This window comes from Caretta caretta, chromosome 15 (assembly GCF_965140235.1).
Source record: "Caretta caretta isolate rCarCar2 chromosome 15, rCarCar1.hap1, whole genome shotgun sequence".
Lineage (NCBI taxonomy): Eukaryota > Metazoa > Chordata > Testudines > Cheloniidae > Caretta > Caretta caretta.
The window spans coordinates 18,072,482-18,090,080 of NC_134220.1; the positions used below are offsets into that span (position 1 = coordinate 18,072,482).

The 17,599-nt window shown below is 42.8% G+C and overlaps 1 protein-coding gene across 11 annotated transcripts in view; it reads right to left on the reverse strand.

Moving 5' to 3' along the window:
• FBRSL1 (fibrosin like 1) overlaps nucleotides 1-17,599 on the reverse strand; it is a 771,378-nt gene that overhangs the window by 110,141 nt on the left and 643,638 nt on the right. For 8 of the 11 annotated variants that reach the window (XM_048821199.2, XM_048821205.2, XM_048821198.2 and 5 more), the window contains one exon: nucleotides 17,206-17,259. The exons of the other annotated variants lie outside the window; for them this stretch is intronic. In XM_048821199.2, coding sequence (XP_048677156.1) covers nucleotides 17,206-17,259 — 54 coding nt within the window. The remainder of the gene's footprint in view (nucleotides 1-17,205; nucleotides 17,260-17,599) is intronic. 11 annotated transcript variants of the gene reach the window in all.

Here is a 17,599-nt window from a genome sequence, read left to right on the forward strand (position 1 = left end):
GACGCAGAAAGAAAAAAAAAACATCTAAAATCACAAGCAAAAATATTACTGCAAATTAAGACAATATCAGATAAGGCACATAAGCACCCTAATCCTCCCATAAAAGAAAAGCTGACCTGTCCCCATCCCCTCATGGAAAAAAAAGGAGTAAGTCTGTCAAGTTATATGGCCTGAAGGCCAGCAATGCTTGATTCCGCTGGACAAAGTTGGAGAAGATAATTTTAGAGTCAAGGACCTCTGCTGAGAATACACTTCTGTTAGTCATAAAAATCTAGAGGTGGTCAGCAACAATGTCCCAGATGTTCTCAACTGGTAAGGTAAAGCATGAGGAAACAGGTTGCTCCAAAATGCCAGGGCAAAACACCTGCCCTGTTGGATAAACAATATGGAAGAAATTCCATAGATACATTTATTTATATCTCTGGGCTTTTTTACACTGTGGGACAATGTGAACGACGTGGATGCAATCTCTAGAGCACACTAATGTGTTGCACATTAATTGGTCTGTGTAGACCCTGCTGGTAGGCACTAAAGGTTCCCTAGTACGCTTTAACGCAGTGTCATTAAAACGCACAAAGTTTATGCACCTCAGAAATCACACCCCTGAAGTGTGCATTGCCCCACCATATAGACAAGTCCTCTGCATCAAGAGATGTAGCCACACACATACATTGTGTATGGACATATCCAGAGTGAAGCAGGGAGTATCCTATGGCAGTATAGAACACAAACAACACACTCTTGCACAGAGATTTTTTAAAAATATTTAAACATATCATATTCACAGCACACCACAAGCGCAGCCCCATGGGCAAATTTACAAGACTGGGAAATGAGAACTGCAGTTTTGTCAAAAATATATTAAAAAAAGGATGCAGCCATCAAGCCAAAATCATCCCCTAACTGAGGCTGCAACAGGAATTACTTCCTGGGTTCTCATCGCAGATCATTAGGAGCATATTAGATATAATACACCCACACATGTTTAAAAAAGGCAATAGGAACTTCCCCTCCAGAATATTAAAAGTAACAAAGTTTTTTTTAAATTTATTAACAAACACTAATCTCAGATCATTAGCCAACTTGGCAATAGACCAGAGAAAATTTATAGCCGACGTGTTGCAACATCAGCTTTCATCCAGAAATGCTAATTTCAGTAAAATGAATAATGTGTGGGCTTTTCATACTGCTTTGCATTTGGCTCCTCACAGCCCTGTTTAAAGCCTGGGAACTGGCCATATAGTTAAACTGCACAGATGTTCAACAATCTGTACTTGTGTTAATTACCCTAATGTGAGCAGAAACTCAACAGATCCCTGCTAATGAAGGAGAAAGTTTTCCAGTGTGACTACCGTATGTTTCATTGTCACTGTATTACCAAGCATCCCCCCCTTCACTCCACCCCCTCTATTCTCTCCAGCTCCTTTGCATTCACATTGCCCGCCTACCTCAGTGTGCATGAATTGGACCAACTAATGACTGCATTCTCGCAACATGGCAGACACCATTAGGCTGATCGGAGGTGCGGCTGCTGAATTTTAACAGGCTATTTTAAACAAGGTAAGGAAAACAGATTTATCAGGTTCCTGAGTCTCCCATCCCCACCCATCTGCCATACTTCTCCCTTCATCACTGCTGAAAAAGCACCAGTTGGATGCAAATATCCTTCCCACACTGTAAAACACAAGCATATCAAGTGATGAAAATCAATATTGCTGGGTGGTATTATTGAAGATGGAAGCTTGACATCCACTTATATCTGGGAGAATAGACTAACAAGCCAGCTTTGTAGCGCGGGTGGAGTATATTCTTGTGGGTGTGTGCAATTCTGTGCTAGCAGTCAGCTGTAGCTATAATATGCCTTGGGAGATCTCATCTGCTAAGCCTGCTGCTCCCATATTAAGAGGCTAGAGTCACTGAATTTCATAATGGTTAGGAATCACAAGAGCAGTAGCGTGTGCACATGGGCATGGGAGGAGAAGATGGGGCTTCTAAAGAATGAGTTAAGCTACACCCACCCTCCCACCCACACAAGTAATCAGCTTTACTAGTAGCAATGAAACAATGCTGCATCCCCACTTAACCCAGCATTAAAATGCACTCGACCTCTAAAGGACTGTTTCTCCCACTGAGGATCTCACTTTCTCTTCCTGCTTCTTTTCCCCAGCTCCCAATTGCAATCATCACCTTCTACGATTTCTTCTAAAACAATCACCTCAGCAAGCAGAAGGCACAGGAGGCTGTTTAAGGGGAACTTGCTTCCCCCCTGAAAGCACCAGGTCACCTCTAGGCTGAGTTAGACCTTAGATCATCTCACAGGTGCTGTCACTTGACCATTAAACCAGGTTTCGTGTTAAATTGCATGACTATTACCCAGGTGTGAAGAGACTGACTTACCTTGCTGGACTTGGCCATGCCAGCAGGTAATCCACCTCTCTGAAAGGCAGTAGCTTGGTCAGCAGAAGAATTCTTCCATCAACCTAGCGCTGTCTACACCCGGGGTTAGGTCAACATAACTATGTCTCTCAGCTGTATGTATTTTTCACACCCCTGCGAGACGTAACTATGCCAATGTCAGTTCCCAGTGTAGACCAGCCCTTAGTGCCTACCTTGTACTCTTCATGCTAGGAAAGCTTCTTACATTATTCACAGAGCCAAGAATTTGTAAACTCACAGTCAACAAGCATTTCCCTTTGGAGATGCAGCTGCTCCTTTGGATAACTCAGCTACCTTGCCACGTACTCCACATGCTCACGTTCAACAACAGTGCTCCTCGTTTTGGGTAAGTGTACTTTCAATTCTCCGCTTGCAGAAGCTCGAATTCACTTTCAAAAACGACGTTTGTCATGAAGTGTGCAGAGAGGGGGAGAAAGAAGCACCGCATGAAAAGGTGGGGAAAAGGGGGGAGCTGGCATAACTCAGAAAAGAGTTGAAAATTATTTAGAGAGCACTTGGGCTCTTTTCTGCCTACCTCTTCATCATTAGCACTGGAAGCAACACAGCTGTCTAATGGCAACTTCAGGCACCCATGGGCCAGCGAAGCGACATTTTCCACACTTAAACAACACTGAGCTGATTTAATTACTGCACTTAATAGTAACAAAAGATGTCTCAATTTAATCTTCAAACGGCCCTCCAAGATCAAAACACAGCTGGCTGGATAACAAGATGGCCTAGGCCAGCAAACAAGGAGGGCCAATTTGTTCAAGAGCCACATCCACTCCTTAGCATAAAAGGCCAAGGAACACTTGGGCCGCTGAACAAATCAAAGAAAGCTCCACTCCTTCCCCACCCCCCCTTCCCACTTTTGTTAAATAGAAAAAGGCAGCTGATTCACTGGTGAAGAAATGCAACATGATAAAAGAACAAATGATGTTTGGGAGAGAAAAAAGAATTAAGGACCAAATTTTTAAGAGGTTTTGTTTTTATAATCCTCAGAGATTATTAAGAAAAAGAGTGAGTCAGATTAAAATTGCACAGGGACAAAGGAAAGTCTCTACCTCTATTATTTTCCTTTCTGCGCTGGACAGAAGGAGACAGCTCATTAAAGAAAGCCCTCAGGATATGCCTCTTGTAAGGAACTCCCAAGTGTGTGTGTGCGTGCGTGTTGGGGGAGAGAGGGTTCTTGGGGGGTTCTTTTGCCCGTCTCTTTGGGGTTTAAAGAAGAGAGAGAACTTTGGATAAAATTAACCATTTACCTCTCTGAAATTTTCCAATAATCCCTAGTGCGGGTGGCCTTTATTAAGAGGGAAGTATTTTTGTGAAATGCTTTTATTTTCATTAGCTTTTAAGCCAAGTTCTCCTGCTGCTCTATTAACCCTGTGACACAATGGTTAGGTTTCTACTCCCGCTTCAGGAACATTAAGACTCTGCAGTTTCCATTAGGTTATGTCTACACTACTGACCTTACAGTGGCACAGCTATACCGCTACAGCTGCGCCGCTGTACGGTCTCCTGTGTAGTTGCCCCATGCCGGCAGGAGAGAGCTCTCCTACCAGAATAATTAAACCATTCCTAATGAGCGGCGGTAGCTATGTTGGCAGGAGAGCATCTCCCACTGACATAGCGCAGTCCACACCAGTGCTTTGGTCAGCGAAACTTTTGTCCGACAGGTTTTTTTTTTTTTCCACACCTCTGACCGACAAAAGTTTTGCCGAGGAAAGTGCTATGAAACATAGCCTTAGAGTTTAGCACAGAAGTGTTCTGAAAGGTTAACTATGAAAACCAACTTGCCAGCCATTGTGACATTCCTGCAAGCCTCTGAACAACAACAAAAGCCCAAACAAACTTTTATTTACCCCGATGTAGTTTTTCCAAAAGACCCATCTAACAACTGCAGATAACTAGAGACATCTGGTCCAGTTTTTTTTAATCTCACTTACGCTGGTATAAACTGACAGTAATTCGAGTGCAGTCAACTCCACTGACATTAATCTGTTGACTTCTGTGGAGTTCCTCTGGATTTACACCATTACAATGGATATATCACAGTCTGGTCCATTTGTAGGCTCTTCTCCGAATGGAGAGTTTGTGACTGCATGACTTTACACTCCCACTCTTTCTCAGGCTTTGTCTACATTTGGCTTTCTTCCTTAAAATTTCCCACTGTTGCAGCAACAGTAAGACCTCTTGTGTAAGACAATTGCTGGCCACCAGGGTTTTAGCCACTGTGTCATCTAGAACTCTTCTGAGCAGGGTTAGATGAGATAATGGTTAAAATGCTGGCAGACACCTGGCTCTTTGTGTAAATTAGTGCTGTCCCCATAGCTAGTTCTGATGGGAGTTGTGCAAATTATGGGCCAAATCCTATTGTTCATGGAAGTGCCTGCAACTCCCAGTGACTTTGATGGGAGCTGCATGTGTTTTATCCGAGGGAAGAAATGGGACTTTTAAAACCCAGTGGATATCCACCACGTTGGTTTGAGTGAGCATTATACAGTTTTTAATTTATACTACAACCTTGTTTCAGAACTGTGTTCAGTCCTTGCTAGGGGATGCGTGATTCCCATTAGAGTGGCTGAGCCATCTGACTTCGCTTGCAGAGCAGAAATGTGGGTGCTCCAATATGGTTTTCAAATTGATTTAATTTAATATGCTTAAGCCATATGTGCAACCATTTCCCCAATCAGTATGAGCTCTGTGCTAGCGTAGAGATGCCTTTGAGAGGTCCTACTGCTGAAGTTCAAATAAGCTAACATTTACAAACTTGTTTTGTTTATAAAATGAGAGATGGACGGATCATGGGCAACTTCTTTATTTATAATTTACAAGTACAACTAGAAAATAACCCCCCTGCTTGCTAGAAAACATATTCAAAGACTGAAAACCAGCTCGGCTCAGTGGACATTGGCACTCAAAGAAACTATGGTTCAGTTTTAAACACCAGAGCATCAAGGGTGAAATCCTGTCCCCACTGCAGTCAGCAGCAAAACTCCCATTAATTTCAATAGGGCCAGGATGTTTGAGCCTGTTTAGATAATTCATTAACCACTATTTCAAAGACACACCTTTTCGTGGAATTCCCAAAGGCCTTTTGAATTTTGGACTTAAATGCTTGGATTATTTTTACAATTCCAGTTATGGGTTCTTTGTTCGGAGTGAGTTAAGCAACACAAAGCACACAGCAAGAGAACAATGGATGGTATTACCATGCATGATTTGCCTTTAAAACAATCCTCTCTCTTTTCACGAAGTTATAGATCCAATTTCAGTCTTTATTATTACTTTGCCATTTAAGAAAGTGGCTCTTCATTTTAATAAAGGAAATGGAGCTTCATATTTCATCAAGTGCTAAAATACTTCCAGTAATACAGGAGGCAAAAAAACCCAATCAAACCAAAACAAAACAACAGGGAAAGGCTGTTTTGTTAGATCCTCTTGCAGCCCCAAGTTCAAAGGCAGGGGGAAAAAAATAATTTCCACACTAAGAAACCCTGTTCATTTTTGGGGTTGAGCCATTTGATGCTAGGCTGGGTAGCACAAGTTCACCTAATCACATCTAGCGAGAACATGGAAGGACTATTTAGCTCCTTAAGAGAACCCAAGAGAACGCCTCATCAAAGCCATATTATGTTTCACTCCCCACCAAAGTCACGAAACTCCTATGCCAAATTCAGAGCAACACTTAACACAGACACCAAGTAAGGGTGTGTAAGTCAGTCTGAGTCTAAGTCCTGGTCTACACTACGGTGTTAGGTCGAATTTAGCAGCGTTAGGTTGATTTAAAAATGACTGCATCCACACAACCAACCCCATTCCGTCGACCTAAAGGGCTCTTAAAATTGACTTCTGTACTCCTCCCTAGCGAGGGGAGTAGCGCTAAAAATCGACCTTCTGGGTTGAATTTGGGGTAGTGCGGACACAAATCTACGGTATTGGCTTCCGGGAACTGTCCCAGAGTGCTCCATTGGGACTGCTCTGGACAGCACTTTGAACTCCGATGCACTAGCCAGGTACACAGGAAAAGCCCTGGAAACTTTTGAATTTCATTTCCTGTTTGGTCAGTGTGGCGAACTCAGCAGCACAGGTGACCATGCAGTCCCCCCAGAATTGTAGAGCATAGAATGTTTCTACGCTCTCCATATCATCTCCGTCCCTGAGGTTATCGCAGGTTAGAAGGCAAAAAAACCGCACTCAGGATGACATGTTTTCCGAGCTCATGCAGTCCTCCTGCACTGATAGGGCACAGCTTAATGCATGGAGGCATTCAGTGGCGGAGGCCAGGAAAGAATTAAATGAGCGTGAAGAGCAGAGGCAGGACATGATGCTGAGGCTAATGGGGGAGCAAATGGACATGATGAAGCATCTGTTGGAGCTGCAGGAAAGCCAACAAGAGCACAGACCCCCGCTGCATCCACTGTATAACCGCCTACCCATGTTTCATAGCCTCCTCACCCAGACGCCCAAGAACATGGGGGAAAGGGGAGAAGAGAGGGGGAGAGACTCCAGGCATCCAGCCACTCCACTCCAGAGGATGGCCCAAGCAACAGAAGGCTGTCATTCAAACGGTTTGATTTTTAGTCTGGCTACAATAAGCAATGTGGCCTTGTCCTTCCCTCCTCCCCAACCCCACCCGGGCTACTTTGTCCGTTATCTCTTTTTTTTTTTTTAAATTAATAAAGAAAGAATGCATGGTTTCAAAACAATAGTTACATTATTCCGAAAGGGGTAGGGTGGTTGGCTTACAGGGAATTAAAATCAACAAAGGGGGTGGGTTTGCATCAAGGAGAAACACACACAACTGTCACACCGAAGCCTGGCCAGTCATAAAACTGGTTTTCAAAGCCTCTCTGATGCGCAGCACGCCTTTCTGTGCTCTTCTAATCGCCCTGGTGTCTGGCTGCTCAAAATTGGATGCCAGGCGATTTGCCTCAACCTCCCACCCCGCCATAAATGTCTCCCCCTTACTCTCACAGATATTATGGAGCACACAGCAAGCAGCAATAACAATGGGAATCAGAGTAACAGCCGTGTTAGTCTGTATTTGCAAAAAGAAAAGGAGTACTTGTGGCACCTTAGAAACTAACCAATTTATTTGAGCATAAGCTTTCGTGAGCTACAGCTCACTTCATCGGAATGCATCCGATGAAGTGAGCTGTAGCTCACGAAAGCTTATGCTCAAATAAATTGGTTAGTCTCTAAGGTGCCACAAGTACTCCTTTTCTTTTAACAATGGGAATGTTGGCTGTGCTCAGGTCTGACCAACAGCGCCAGCGAGCTTTTAAACATCCAAAGGCACATTCTACCACCATTCTGCACTTGCTCAACCTATAGTTCAACTGCTCCTTACTACTGTCCAGGCTTTATGAGTCATGGGAGCAAGGGGTAGGCTGCGGTAGGTGCAACCGTGCGGTGCTGCCTTCTGGGAGAGCAGCCTGAGGCAGAAGCCTTCAGCTCGCAGGAGAGCAGAATTGCAGCGGAAGAGGTGGAGCCATACACCAGGCCCTGGAAGTTGCTTGGAGCCGGGTAGGGAAGACGTTTTCAGAACCCCCGGCCAAGCTACATGTCTGATGAGGACGGCTACCAGTCCTACTGCACCGTCTGCTGCAGAGTTGCAGGAGAGCAGAGCTGCAGCGGAAGCGGTGGAGCCGTACACCATGGACAAGGATGGCTAGTAGTCCTACTGCACCATCTGCTGCGAAGGCACCCAGGAGCTGCTGCTGTGTAGCAATGCCAGCTGCTGCAGGTGCTTGTGTCGAATGCTTGGAGGTCCTGGTAGGGCAAGGTACCTCGGCCAAGGCAAAAGAGCAGGAGCCCTGGAGCTGTTATATATGTCAACCACAGAAGATCTATGGGGTGTTACAGTGCCGACCGGACTGGAATGTATGGCTGCAAGACTTCTTCACCAGCAACAAAGGGCAGGAATATGATGCACCTAAAATCTAAAAAGGCCCGCACATTTCCCAGAGTCACTACCCTTGATAACAGAACGTCAATGATTTCATTGGCTATTTGGATCATAGCAGCCCCCACAGCAGACTTGCCCACAACAGCAGCGGTGACGGTGAGCTGAGCGGGCTCCATGCTTGCCGTGGTATGGTGTCTGCATGGGTAACCCAGGAAAAAAGGCACAAAACGATTGCCTGCCATTGCTTTCACAGAGGGAGGGGCGACTGACAACATGTACCCAAAACCACCTGCGACAATGTTTTTGCCCCATCAGGCATTGGGAGCTTAACCCAGAATTCCAATGGACGGCGGAGACTGTGCACCGCTCCGTAAGTCGATGCTGGCCACAGTAGTGAGGACATACTCTGCCGACTTAATGCGCTTCGTGTGGACATACGCAATGGACTGCATAAAATCGACTTCTAAAAATCGATTTCTATAAAATCGACCTAATTTCGTAGTGTAGACATACCCTAAGCTGCCTTAGGCCCCTGATCTTGCACCACTGAGATCAATAAGACTCTTGCCATTGACTTCAACAGGAGCAGGTTTTTAAATTACATGCTGAAGAGCCTGAACACAGCGTTAAGAAGTGTGCATGTGTGCGTACCTACCCTTTTTCACATCCAGCTACAAGCAGCTTTTTCTGCTACCTTCCTCTTTTCTGACCCCTTACTGCATAAGTTATACTGATTTAAGACTTCCTTGGACCCTGTAATTTACACCACTATAGGCATCAGCTCTGAATTTGACCCTCTGTATCTACTGACAAAAATACAGCATCTACCTCGAACTCTCTCTGAGTCACTCTATCTCGTTTACCTTAGCATATGACTAACTCTTTCCCTCCTTACTGCATCACCATAATCAGTTCTGCAGCAACATCCATACTGGCAACTTTAGTGCCTTTTACTGTACACTTGGCTTGGTTAAGCATTTTTGTTCTCTGGTCTACTTCTCTCTTTAAAGGGTTTTGTGGTATGTCTAAAAAGATTGCCATATAAAATTAACTGTATCATATCTGATGTTGAGGGGGACAAGTTAAATCCAATCCCTGAATCAAAACTAAATAAACAAAAGATTCAGAGAGTGCTGTGTATTCTCTGTGTGTATATAAAGTCTGCTGCAGTTTCCACGGTATACATCTGATGAAGTGAGCTGTAGCTCACGAAAGCTCATGCTCAAATAAATTGGTTAGTCTCTAAGGTGCCACAAGTACTCCTTTTCTTTTTGCGAATACAGACTAACACGGCTGTTCCTCTGAAACTAGAAAAAATTATTATTAAAGGCCTGCATTGCCACAACTGTTCACGGTTACAGTGAAATTACTGTATTCACTTCAAAATGGGAATTCTAATTAGCTTTGTTGGCTGGAACTTCTGATATAGGGCAGTTTAAACAGCATTACTGAAATTGCATTTCTTGTCTAAGCTGACCAACAGCTCTACTACTTGACCGCTTTTGCTATTAGGCCCTGTCTACACTCCTGCTGGAGCCAAATTAACAAGATCCATGCTTACACATGGTTCTTCCTGGCATGGAGTGAACACGGTTTTGTAAAATGGTTTGTAACCCCACTCCATCCCTGTGCGTTCTGGCCAGGGAAACCGAGTTAGTTGCAACCTAAGACCACACGTCATGTTTAAACATGGATCAAATTCAAGCATCGGCAGGGATTTACTGCAACATGCATTGAGTGGTAGATCTGGTTTTTGTGTAGAATCCTTGTGTATAGCATCCATGCTGCAAAACATAACACTGCATTAAGCAGATCCTCACAAAACCATGCAGCTCTGCTGTGGAGGCCATGAGGAGAGCTGAGAAAAGTCTTATGAGGCTCTCAGGCCTACACTGTGCAGTGGAAGATACATTCACCTGATTCTGAATTCTCAATTCAATGCAGGGAAATGCAAAGTTTCCAGTTGCAAATGCTAAATCTTTTAAAGCAGAAAAATTATAGTCCCCCTGACAATGCTGTTTCTTAATAGCAATCTCTGAAAATCATGCCTTTTTAAGGCATCTCAAGCTGGGCACCCAAAAGCAAGTCACTTTTGAAAGACCTGGCTGAGGATCCTGTTATAACAGGACACGATTCCGAAGGGTGCCTTTTGTGTTATTTCCTATGCTTGGAAAAGACATTCAGTCGAGGCTCACTAAGTGCTCCCTCCCACATTCCAAAACAGCCACTTGAACTGCACATGCAGCTCTATCATATTTGTTTGTATCTTTGCATTTCTAAGCTCTTGGGGACAGGGACTAAGTTATGTTTTTAACACAAATACCTGGCACTGGCTATATTATAGGACTCGTCACCTATAGATCTCAAACAATTTTGAATACAAAGATAGGTTGTGTTATCCCCATTTTACGGATGGGAAGACTGAGGCACAGAGAGCTGAAGTGACTTGCCCTGCATCACATGGCAGGCCAGTGGCACAGCTAACAGAACCCAGGGCTCTTGACTCTCAGGTCCACTGGATAATGCTGCTTGTGTATTTTTACAGATGCACAAAGCTGCGTAGTAGATCTCTAGTTATTGTTAAACCAGACAATGTGCTAATTCTGAGATTTTTGAAATACATCACATGCTGAATCTTGCTAAAAGTAAAAATAATAGTAAACGGAGCTTGTAGCCACAGAGGAGAGAGATTTATACTGAAACACCAGAATCTTGAAAATCGGCAGAACATTTCCAAAAAAAAAAAAAAGAATTGAATACAAAGAAGCAAAAGAGCTTCTTAAACTTCCATTTAAATCTCTCAGTTCTCTTACACGCTATTCCTAGGAAAGGGTTTGAACTGTGATGAAGGGAGTTGTGAGATACAGAAGCACGATATGCTATGTTTTCATGATTCTTTTCATGTAGCAGAGAGTAAAATCCTTGCCCTTCTCTCTCTCCTTGGGCCATTCATCTTTTCCAGGTAATGTAAAGCCGTTCACGCACCGGGTGGCCCTACTCTCCCAGGATCTTAATGTTTAATTGTCACAAATAAATTCCAGCCTCGATCCTCACGCTGCTATTCCTTCCCCCCCCCCCCCTTCTTCTTTTAACTGATCATAGCCTGGGATCCTTTCATGTTGCTAAATTCATCTTCGGATTCATCTTCGGCCAAGATTACAAGGAGGTGGCAACACGCACTGCTTGTTGCAACCACTATGATGAGTCGACACCTTGCCAGAAGGCTGGCCTAAAAATGGTAATTGTGTGTGCGTACGTTCATGCCTCCTAGTTTATTTTATATTTTTGTTCAGCTGGAATTAATCAGGAATGATAAACACTGTTTGTCTTCTAGAAGCAGCAATGGGGGGGATGAAATATGCCTCTTAAGCTTATCAGCTTCAGTGCCACTGGCTTCTAAGCCCTGGATAATGGGAATCCTTTCAGGAAGGTATCAGAGGTCTCAGGAGGGGAGACAACACAATGGTGTGACCTTCAGCTAATAAAGCCCACCCTAGAGTCCAAAGAAGCGTGGAGAATATTGACAAAAGTTCATATTTACAACAGCCTGGATTCCTTCCAGACACCATTACCAATTTAGACAGCCAGAGCCAACATACACACACAAAGCCCATCTCTTTTCCTCTCTCCCTTTCTCCCCCATGCTAGCTGCAAAAATGAGTTGGAGCATGGCAATTCTTCGCTAACAAGGCACTGAAACCACAACCCTCCCTCACCCCCACCAACATCTTTTATAATGGAGGGTTTTTTTGACACAAAATAGCATAAAAGTTTGCTTTCCGCCTCACTACATGGTACTGTCCTCTACATAAGAGTGGGGAAGGTGGCTCCTGGCTTAGATTCTCAGTGCACCATCCTATCAGTATATCTCCTGATATGTTTACAATGATCTAAAGAAAAGACAGCCGACTTATTTTAAAAGAAGAACAGTTTTGTTTTTTTTTAAATGGGCTCTAGCAATAAATGTAATCACAGTTAGACTTAAGAAGCCAAAGCTCTTTGGGGCAGGGACTAACTTTTCGTTCTGTGTTTGAACAGTGCCTTGCACAGTAGGGTCCAGATTCATGACTGGGTCTCCTTGGTGCAACCACAATTCAAATAACCAATATTAATAAGAATAAAGACCTTTTCCAGGCTGAAGATGGAACTGTGCTAGCATGGCTGTTTCTGACATCTCTCTAAAATTTCAAAACAGCATGAGGGATTTTGATTCTATTCCACCACCATGAAAAACATGTTACCCTAACTGTGCTATAGACACGCTCTATGCCCCTAACAATCAGGTAGCCTGCCAAAGGTTTATCTTTGATCTCATAATTATCACAGAAACGGTGACCAAGTCCATTCAGCTGCAAATGCAGAACCGTATTCCCTTGATAAAGGATATACCAGACATTAAAACCAATATAAAATCAATCTTAGCCATTTTTTAATTTAAGCATATCACCAGTAAAAGAGAGAAAAAATAAAAGCCACTTAAACTTCTTTCCAAATGTTTTTCTACTACAGAGGTGACTCTGTATCTCTGGTGGTCTCATTAACAGCTTCAAGATGTAATAGGAGACATCACTACACAAGTGTCTGGAAGATGGAAGAAGAAAACTCATGACAGCTCCACACAACTCCAGAGCTAACAAAATGGCTCATTTATATTTCTTTCCTTCCCACATGGGATCTATTTAAATTAACATCTACACAAATAACACTTCTTCTCTGTTTACTATGGACTGGACAGCTCACAAATAGTCTTCCAAATCCCTCTAGTCATTGCATAGAAACCCCTGTATAGTCTCCTTAGCCATTCAATATACACTTGCTCTAAAGAGAGTTCAGGAGATAGAGCTGGGCTGTATTAAAAGTGGCCCAATTATACATTTATGCTTTGTTTATTGTTGTCCCACAAACAAGGTGACTGGTTGTATGAAGACTCTAATAAAAGATGGCATACGTGGGCACTAGATAGCTCAGGGGATTGATAATTGGAGAAAAAGCCTACAGTTTAAGGTCAAGGTTTCAAATCTGGCCTGGTTCTATACTGGCTGTTTAATGGCCGATCTGGCACAGCATAGATCTAGCTCCCAGCAGATAGTTATCCATACCCACAGTATAGATGCGCTGGCAATGCTGTAGTTGCACTGGCATTCGAGACAATGACCAGATTAGCTGCCCTCCATCCTCGCTTTCAACATTTGCTCCAGAATTATTTGTACTGGTGACAAACGGAGGCGAGGTGACAAAATCCACAATAATACTAATTTAGGAGGAGTCACACATACCAGTGGGGATGGAGAAGTAATACCAAGAGAGCCAGCAAGTCAAAGAGCAGCAGAAAAATAAAGTCATATTCACCTTGGGTAAAATGCAAATCTTAAATAGCTGGGAGAAAATAATCCAAAGCCGTGATATTCAATGTGAAGACGAAACCCGGAAAAGTGAGATGGATTAGGTTGTGGAATAGTCTCCTGTGTGAAGCAGGGAGTATTTGCTTGGTATGATTAGAACTGGACTGGAGAAGGCACTAGATGATATGCTATAGCAGACAACTCTGCATTAGTAGGGGGATAAACCAAATGGCCTTTGAGGTCTTTTAAATTAGTAACATCTATGACTGAAAGGAGATGTTGCAGCGGCTGTATAAAGGATTCAGACCCCACTCCACACACTTGCCAATATCACCTCATTATACATTGCTCCAATTACCGAGGCACTAAGCCATATTCCTCCCTTTCCCCAGGTTCAAGAACCAAATTGTTTATTTTCTCTATTTTTTAGGGCTTGCTGTCCCGGGTGGAACAATGGTGGAAAGGACGAAATGCTGCCAGAGCAAGTGCTATCTCCACTGTGAAGACAATGTAGATCCAGCCTTTGGACAACCCAAGGATACCGTTCTGCCAGTGCTCTGTAAGCAGTGTATACAGACCTACATCTTTCTTAGGATACGGACAGCCAGCATGTGTACATGGTTTATTTCAGCACTAAACGAGAGTCCTATGCTACCTACGAAATACACCTCCCAAACGGTGTGGCACAATTACAAAATGCAGCAATATCTATGTAATCTTTGAGACAAAAAAAGGAAATAGTTTAGGATTCACGGATTGTTAAGAATAATGGATTTAATATCGGCCAAGACCAAGCTTGGAATCCAGAGGCAGCTGTTTCCCTCAGAGTTTCTCCTGACTGACTGCTAGGCATTTTACTAAAGATTTCTCTTGTGCAACTGCATGACTAAAATACAGCACACCCTTACCACAAAGGCATACCCTTATGCCTTTGTTACAACATCTTTGCTATAAAGCTGCAAAACCTTGGCTCCCAAGTACATTAAAACCTTATAAACCTGCCTTCATTTTAACCGTGCAATATTTCAACACACAAAGCGTTTCTTCTGAAAGATAGCCCTTTAATGAGGAGAGAAGTAAAATATATAAACCAAACCTCATTACAGCCTAATTTCTAGGAGATAAGCAAGCTGTTATAAAATGAATCTACAGCAATCACATTTTATACAGCTTGAAGGTTTAGCTCTCTTAAAGAGCCCTGGCCACGCTGAGGATGAGTTTAAAAAAAAACAAATGTATTGGGCCACATCCAGAATTTTGGCTCTACTGCCAGCTACATATTGTATGTTTTGTATACTGTCACAAATTGTGATGTCAAACCCTACTGCAACTTAACAAAATGACCTGTCCACTGGAAGTTAGGAGGCTGATTCCAAGTTATTATAGACACACATACCCTTATGCCTTGTCCACATGCAGCTTTTACTATGCTGGTACAGTTAAAGTGGCAACGCCCCCCAGTATATACACAATTATATCAGTATAAAAGGTCAGTGAAGTAAAATAAACGTTACCAGGTATAAAGTGCCCTCATACCCGTATAACTGTGTCTACACTAGAGCTTTTACGGGCATAACTATATTGGCTAAAACAAACCCCTGCAACTCACACACTTTGTTGACAACAGTTATACTAGTAACATTTTGAAAGTTTTAGGCATTAGACTGTGAGCTTCTCCAGCCAGAGACTGTCTCTTCTAGAATGTCTCGATAGAGCCTACCACATGGATTCTCAATGTGAGGCTCATAAACAGGTGTTAATGGATATGACGATCCTGCTCTTTTCAGATTGCTAAGTGGAAGGAGATGGAGGAGGGAGCTCCAGTGTGAGCAAGGCTGGACATATTGTGAGTGCTACCACAGACAAATACATAATAATAAATATCTAGGCACTTTAATGTTAGACAGCTTTGCTGATTATATACACACCCCTCCATCTTGATAATCAACAAGAATGGTGAAAAGACAGGAAAAAAGTCTACGACCTTTCAAAAATGAGTTTCTGGCATATTAGGATGGCTCTAAAAATGTTTACTGAATGTGGAAGTAGTTCTTTTTTTAAAAAAAAATAGGAAAATTCTATTATTTCCCATAAAACATCAAAAAGAAAAAAACGAGTGAGCAAGCAAACATAATAGGACAAAATCTTCTTCCAGAGACTGAGCTATTTGCCTACCACAAAGAACACCCTGAACTAGAATGGTTTAGAGGACTCCAACCTTTTGGCAGTCTTAATTTAATCAAGAAACCATCATGGATTATAATTCTTCCAGCCCAGCCTGCTGGCTCTCACGGCTGAAAGGAAAGCTTAGCGATGATTAGGTATTTACTACAATCGATAAAGAAAACAGCGAAAGATTAGTGTAAAGGTAACTGGAGAGGAGAATGGCTTACAAATTTCTTTAAAAAACCACAGCCAGGAGAGGCACTTCATTCCATCTTTGATTTGCAAAGTCCATTTATCATCAGAAGATGGGAATGTAGCAATAGTTGAGGCACAGTCAGAAAATTAAACCAACCAAACAATGAAACCCATGAGGTTCTTTTGTTCCCGGATGTTCTGTTTTGGACAATAATGTAGAAGGATCAGAATTTCAGCAAAGGATAGTCTTGCTTCTTTGTTGCTATCACATGATCCTGGTCAACAGCAGCGTGAAACCCCGCCACTGTTACTATGATGAGGTTAAGATAATTATTTCCCCTTATCTTCTTGCTATAGCTCATAATAAATGAAATTCTGGACTGAAGGCAGCATATTTTTCCCTCACTGATTATTAATACAGGTTCAGCACTAAATACACAGCTCTCTCTACAGTAACAGACAAGTTTTTGCAATTGCAGTTTTTAGAGAAGACCTCCTGGGGGACATAAGACCCCCCAATACTCTGTTGAGCTACAGAATTAGAAGAAATAACCTGGCTTTGAATCCTGTCCCCATATACTTTCCCATCTTCAAATTTTACTGACAAGATTATCTCTTCAAAGCCTACAGTGAAGGAACAAGAGATTTTTCCCCCTTAAGTCACACGAGACTTATCCAGCTCATAATGACATTGCCACAGGAAAAGACTGTGGGTTGGACAAGTTCGAACCAGTCTGTCAGTGAAACTGACAAAAAAATCACAGAAAGTCCAGTGTTAAAGTACACTAGCATGTGTCTTGCATTAACTCAACGTTTCTGTTTACTTTCATAAATTTTTCCCCTTAACCATACAATTAAATTGGTAAAAACTATTATTGGGTGCAGATGCCACTTCATTTTACAGCATTCCATTTTCGTTTGTTAATGATGGAGAATTTGGGGTTTTGGAAGGCTGACTTGGGGCACGTGACAAGCCTGTAACAAGGCCCTGAGCTAACAAGTTAGCCTTTAGCTGCCATGGAACTGTCAGCAAAGCACTGGCTTGGAGACAGAGAAAGAAAGAGCAAAAAAGACAGAGAAAAAGACCAATTCAACTGAGAGAAACCAAGCTAAATCAGTCTCCAGTGCCCATGTTGGAGAGACTTGATCTCATACCTTGCTTGTTATCAAGCCACTCCTGATACGAGGCAGCTCCAGCTCCGCTGAGGTCTACAGACAAAACAAAAAGTTTCATTCACATCAAACACAAATCGTGGAAACCTTGTTTAAATGGCAACCTTCCTGGAGCAGTATATTATCTATGCATGGCCCTAGTGCTTTAAATAGACAGTGCTGTTTCGCACCAACCCAGGGTAGTGAATTTCTTTGTCCTTAGGAGTAAGGGCATGGCACTGTTCCTCCAACTCTGCCCATCTGGTTCCATGCTGGTGAGGGGCTAGGGGATGGAAATACTCAAGGAGAGAAGAGGGGTAGGGAAATGCCATAGTGGGTAGGTTCCCCAACCAAAGAAATGCTGGCATACAAAATTTGTACAGAGTGTCCCTTTAAG